This window comes from Poeciliopsis prolifica, unplaced genomic scaffold, assembly GCF_027474105.1.
Source record: "Poeciliopsis prolifica strain line A6 unplaced genomic scaffold, Auburn_PproV2 SCAFFOLD134, whole genome shotgun sequence".
In the NCBI taxonomy this organism is placed as follows: domain Eukaryota; kingdom Metazoa; phylum Chordata; class Actinopteri; order Cyprinodontiformes; family Poeciliidae; genus Poeciliopsis; species Poeciliopsis prolifica.
The window spans coordinates 550,580-556,579 of record NW_026562509.1 but is presented as its reverse complement, the minus strand read 5'-3'; the positions used below and the strand labels follow the sequence as shown (position 1 = coordinate 556,579).

Here is a 6,000-nt window from a genome sequence, read left to right as displayed (position 1 = left end):
ATGGTTTCAGTTATTCTGGGATTTATATACAGAAGACGTTCACATTGATGAGACACTAATGCAGTATTCATAATTTTATCCTTTGCCTAAAAATCTACTTCACAGCTAAAACCGCTGTGATGTAGATTTTTCTTAAGAGAAAATCTTTCATTTGTATCATACAGTGTAGCATAGTTGAGATGTTTTTTCATGCATCTGCAGAAAAAACGTCTCGTGAATACCTGAATACTTAAATAGTGAGTGTATTAACATAAACGATAGTCAGAAACGTCCCTGCCATTTCCTAACCAGCTGCACATCATTTCCTGTCAAGATCATATGACACTGGAGGAAGTTTCTGATTAATTCTTGTTCAATAAACAGATTAATGCAAAAAAAGTGACTGACAGTATCTCTACTTTTCTTTTGTTTTGAGTCTTGCTCGGTTTTTTAGTCATTTGCCTTACTGTTTGTTTTTTTTCTGTCTGTATTTTTAGCCCCTTGATTCTTTGTTTTTTATTTACTTATGTTGTAATGTTCTTTGTACCTCAACGAGTCTTCGTATACTGTTCGCATAATAATAATAATAATAATAATAATAATAATAAAAAACAAATTGTTTCAGCCCCAATAAAAGAGCAGTGACAGAAATCCAAAATTATCCATATTGCATGTGCTTTACAGAATGACCACAAGATGGCAGTGTTTCCATCAGGCCCAACTGCACAATTCTGCCAACTGAGCCTGCTTCATCAGGCTTAACATCCACAGTATGGACAGTATGTACAGCCAGAAAGCCTCACACTGACTGATGTTTGTTTTATCTGCAGACATCAATGACATTGAGCCAGAGACTGCTCCCAGAGACAATTCAAACCACAACCAGGTGGCTGAAGGTTGCACAGGAGCCGAGGAGAAAGATTTGATGGCAATCAGGGAAGCTTCCTCAGGGGGTCAAGGCTTTCCTTTCAGAGGTGGATTTACAGGACATCGTGGAGGGTGTTCCACCTGACAATACCAGGTTCTGTTGTAATGCAAGTTTGACTGACTTTTAATGCTGATTTCGTCCAATGTGTGTTTCTGTTTCATGTTGGAGTGAATGATTGTTTACGTGTAATGTTTGTCTACGTGTTCTGTGTTTACATGCGAAGAAGATAAAAACACAATCTTATTTGCAGGATTTCCCAAACATCGGAATGAGACCACCGATGAAACCTGGTATTATTTCAACAGCATGTAATGACAACATGATTAACTTCACTGAGAGTACTCACTGAGGTACTCTCAGTGAGTACCTCTTACTCTGACCCCCTCCACTCCTCCTATTCTTTGTTGTGTGTTTTCTCCTTGCATCTGGTCATGAAGCTGCTGCACTGAGAGATTCCAGAATGTCTCAGGATAAACTATCGTCTCGTCGCCAAAGTGAGACCAAAAGTGAGTTTGTTCCCCCTTTTTTTTCCCTGGAAATTATGCCCTTTTAAAATTTGCTGATTCCTCTGTTTCCACATCCTCTGGACTCCCCTCTTTCTTTGGCCACATCTGACAAAAAAACTTGACAAACAGAAGCATCACATTGTGCTGCACATGGAGCTCACTTGCCTTGGTCTGTATTTAGACTGGCATATCACCACGTCACAAGATCTTAGTCCATATGACTGTGAGCATGCTGCTGAATTGTCAAAGCAATGAAAGGGCCCTCTGTGGGGAGAATTGGACAAATTTGTGTCGATTGTTCTTACCAGAATTCATCAGGTGGGGATCCTTGAAATAAAACACCCAGCCAGTCAAAGTGAAAAACCTGAACTGAGTAATATTTGGAATTTTTAGTAGAAGTAGGCTACTTTCTTGGTTAGATATTGTTTTAAACGAAACCCTGAGATGATCACACAATGCAAAGCTGACCTCAGGTACATAGAAGAGGATCAAAATAGCAGCTGTAATGTTATTAACGCAGCTGCAAGAACAGGATCATAGAGGTCATTACGTGTTATGCGATTGCAGAACTGCCTTCAGTCTTCCTTCCTTCCTCTCCTCCCCTCCCGCTCTTCATTCTGCTGAGCAAAATAAGCATCCGTCTGTCTCTTCTCGTTATTCCTTCCGAGGAGTTTCACCTGAGCCTTGCTCCTCGCAGGGAGACTGCAGTTTGATAAATATACATTTGTTGCGTTTGTTTATTGTTTTGCTACAGGCTGTGACTTGCATGTGGAGAGAAATCTGCTGAGAGCTTTTTGTTGTTTTTGCTTTTAGTCCAGTAAATATGGGACAAAAGGCATCGCTGGTGGACGAAGTGGACGAGGTGGACGAGGCGGTGGAGGTCGTGTCAACAGTCGCCGGTAAGGGGAGCCGCCGTTTTCTGTCATCTTTTCGTCTTCAGATTTGGTAAACATTTTCACTTCTTGCCTCAAATCCGATTTGAGACATTTCAGAGTAATCTAATCTATAAAAGCCTATAAAATCACCAAAACAAAACAACAATTGTCGCACAGTTTTAGATTATTTTTTTTTGTTACTTCGCAACAACACTGGCAATGCAACAGCCCCTCAGTACGACGCTGCCACCACCTTGCTTGACGACTGCTACATCATTCTTACACTTTACATTATCAGTTTGACTCTCTCAAACATTAATTCTTGTCATTGTAGCCAAAAATGCTGACCGTGAAAACATTTGTCCAGAATGTGCTAATTGCATTGGTTTCTCTTAGTTTTAGTGTTTTCACACACTAAAAGAATAATATAATAATCCTTTTAGTCACAAAATATGGATGGCAGAAAAACTGTCTGAATTTATAAAGTGCTTTTCTACAGTAAAAACATGCAGTGGAGGAAATTGTGGCACTTTTTTTTTCCATAGTGGGACATAGTGGACAGACTACTCTTTGGAAAATTTTCCTTTTGTCAGGTGATTCAAACTGCATCAGCAAAATGTACAAAAAAAAATGGATGAAAGTAATCAGTGTTTCATTTTAATACAATTTATGTTGCAGTTTTTTTCTGAAGTCTGTTGAACTATTCTCTTTGCTCAAATTATGGAAGTATATTAAAGTCATTTAAAGTGGCAGATAGTTGCACCTGTTGAATCACAACACAGCTGGATTAAAAACATCTTCCTAATGAAATGATCTATTTTCATTTCATAGCTGTTCAAGAGAGTCGATTGGCCAAAAAATGCGACTTTACATCAACTCACTTGCAATAAATAATGGAGACTTTTCCTTCATAATTATTTTTTTTTGTCTTCTACGTTTTCCTTCTTGAAATTTTACAACTTGATTCTTGTATAATTTCTTGTGATATTACCACTATATCCTCATTTCGTTTTGTAATTTTCTCTTAGTGTCGCCCTCATACTCCGTATCATTTAGCTTCAGCTTAGTCAGGATATGTCAATGATGCAGTAATGTAGTTTTTTTGGAAATCTGTGCTTCTGCCCCTGCAGCTTGTTGTGCACAAAACTCTTTTGCGTTGTCAGATTTTGGCGAGACAGAAACTCATATGAATATATTCACATCCTATTATGTGATAAATCAATTTCTGGCTGTCTTGAGAACACTGCGTTCGAGAAGAATCTCAACACGGGAGGGGAAAAGTTGGAACAATTCATCTTTTTGTTGCAACTTAACTCCCGACTGTTCTGCTTCACTCATTAATAAATCAAATTGTGCAGGATACCATATAATGAAAAGTGCATGAGCAGACTTTTCCTGTTGCCTTTGAAGTCACAAAGTGGGAATGTCAGTGCGATTGTGTGATGATAAATTAGGTAAGGCAGAGATAATGCAATCGTCTAAAGGAGGTGGAGACCTTTGCAGATGGCACCAGTGTAATTTCTTATTTCATTCATTTAGTAGCCGTAACTTCCAAGTGGTGTCTGGAGTGCCGCGGGCCAGAAGCTCCCACTGCTTGAGATCAGCATGACTTGGAAGCGTCGGAAAACGCGGTATTGAAAAATACGCTTCAGATTGTTGGGAATGATTTGATCTGCTGTAACTGACAGGATCGTGTAAAGCTGTCAAGGCTTTCAACATGTTAGGTGGCCTTTTGAAACTCCTCTGCATCATAGGAGATGCTTTTTTCCCCCTATATATTTTTAATCACTTATTTCACTACGCTTCTAAGAATGAAGGAAATATCAGATGCACTTTTGCGTCATTTTAAGATCACAAAGTAATTTTTGTTACTTTTAATGCTACATGTTATGCATCTTTTGATCACTTTCACTGGATACATGAGTACGTCTGCGCAGAAATTTTTTGTGAATTTAATATTTATTAAAATGGGAATTTTGGTCATTTTTTTCTATTATGAAAGAGTAATTTAATCTATTAATCGAATTGTTTATAGTAATTTAACTTTCATCCTAAAATAAAATGGATGAAAGGATTTCAGAGCTGATGAGCTTAGAAACTAATTTACAGATGGATTCAGGGCTTGAATTGAACCCATGTGTGAAAATTGGAAACATTTTTAAATGGATGAAAAATTTTTTCCCATATTTTACTGCAGTTTGAGAATAGTACAAATTTAGTTTTTACATAATAGGTTTGACTTTCTCAAATGTCCCAATTGATCGACTCCTGTAACGTGCATGATTTGCGTCCATTTTAAAATGATTTTTTTTTTTTTGCAGCCTGGAGACACGTACACACACATGCTCTGATGGTATAATTAGCTGTTGGGGGTTTCTTGTTCCTGCCCACCCTCCACCCTTCTTTTCCTGAGATAAACTCATGAAAAGAGATAAATAACCACACAGTCACTACTAGATGTGCACAGTGCTGCCAAACTGAGGAAAGAGGGACATGTAAAGCAGCAGAAACTGAGTTTTTATTGTTATATATTTATCAAAAAGTTACGGTACCGATAAAAAAAAAATGTCTCATTTGGAGATGATTCAAGAGAGCCAAGAGTTATTCCAGTTGCTGCATGACGTGTGTGTTTCGATCAGCCTGCTGACTCGACACACACCCATCTGGAGAAGAGGTTAGTAACGGTGCAAAAATCTCCACTTTTAATCTATTGTTCTTTAAACTTTATCAGTTTCCTATAGCAGATTTTTTGATTAATAAAGTGGTGAGATGACAGAACAGGATTTCCTACCAGCAGTACAGATGCAGGAACCCCTGTTGGGTTTTCACTTGTATTTGTTTGAAACAGTCCCGGTGTTTAACTCCGGCTGGTTCTGCAGCACGAACATGTCCGCGTCTTTATCAAAACGGAGATCAGGTTCGACTCTTTCCGCTCGGCAGACGAGGAGGGGCACTAGTGGACTTTTGGTTTGAGCCTTGTTACTGATTAGCTGACCTGACCTCTGTGAGGGGCTAATTGGAAATCTTTCTCCACCAGTGTTGACGTGCATTCACAAGTCAGCCGGTTGGCAGGTGAAGTAGACCTTTTACCTTCACCATGTGCGCCTGGTTCTGCCGCGGCCGTCATACTGCAGAAATGACTAAGGCTCATAAATCCACACAGACAAACACGCAAGGTGAGAGCTGCACTTTCTGTCTGCTTGGGCTGGCGACTGAGAAGGGTTGGAAAAAAGCTTTGTTTAGGTGTAGAAATAAAGCTGTTCAGCCTCAACTTGTGAAAAAGTAAAGAAATTCTACCTTGAATTTGTGACGTTTTTGTAATGCGATTTTGAGAGCCAGCTCAAATATTTGCCGAAAGCTGGACTATGAGCCCGTCAATGCTTTGGGATGTAAATTTCAAGGGTTATTTTTCTTCCAGAAGCATTTAAATATGCAGTTTTACTTAATTTATCTCCTGTTTTCCATTCACTACTGTTTTGTTAAGCTGCTCATGAGGCTCCCTGCAAGATTTTTAACTTCTCTGAGAAAAGCTGCCAAAGCGTTGAGCTCAAACACAATATATTGTAACCTTGAGTGAAAACGGCAAGCTTAGCTTAGCGATAGCTTCCTGTATTTTCAATGCCATGACTGGGATTTTGGTGAGAAGCAAACCATCTTTCAGCCAGTTGTGTGGTTGTGTGCAGATGTGTATGTGACTGATGGAGCTCTTTAT

At 39.0% G+C, this 6,000-nt stretch overlaps 1 protein-coding gene across 2 annotated transcripts in view; it reads left to right on the top strand.

The window, feature by feature from the left end:
* The first annotated feature begins 1,175 nt into the window (after window positions 1-1,175).
* Window positions 1,176-6,000, top strand: part of mcf2la (mcf.2 cell line derived transforming sequence-like a) — a 39,011-nt gene continuing 34,186 nt past the window's right edge. Inside the window, exons 1-3 of one of the 2 annotated variants that reach the window (XM_055025009.1) lie at window positions 1,176-1,197; window positions 1,345-1,413; window positions 2,227-2,312. In XM_055025009.1, the coding sequence (XP_054880984.1) occupies window positions 2,237-2,312 (76 nt within the window). In that variant the 5' untranslated portion in view covers window positions 1,176-1,197; window positions 1,345-1,413; window positions 2,227-2,236. Of the gene's footprint in view, window positions 1,198-1,344; window positions 1,414-2,226; window positions 2,313-5,344; window positions 5,465-6,000 lie in introns of those variants that run through there. The other variant, XM_055025008.1, reaches the window with a different exon arrangement.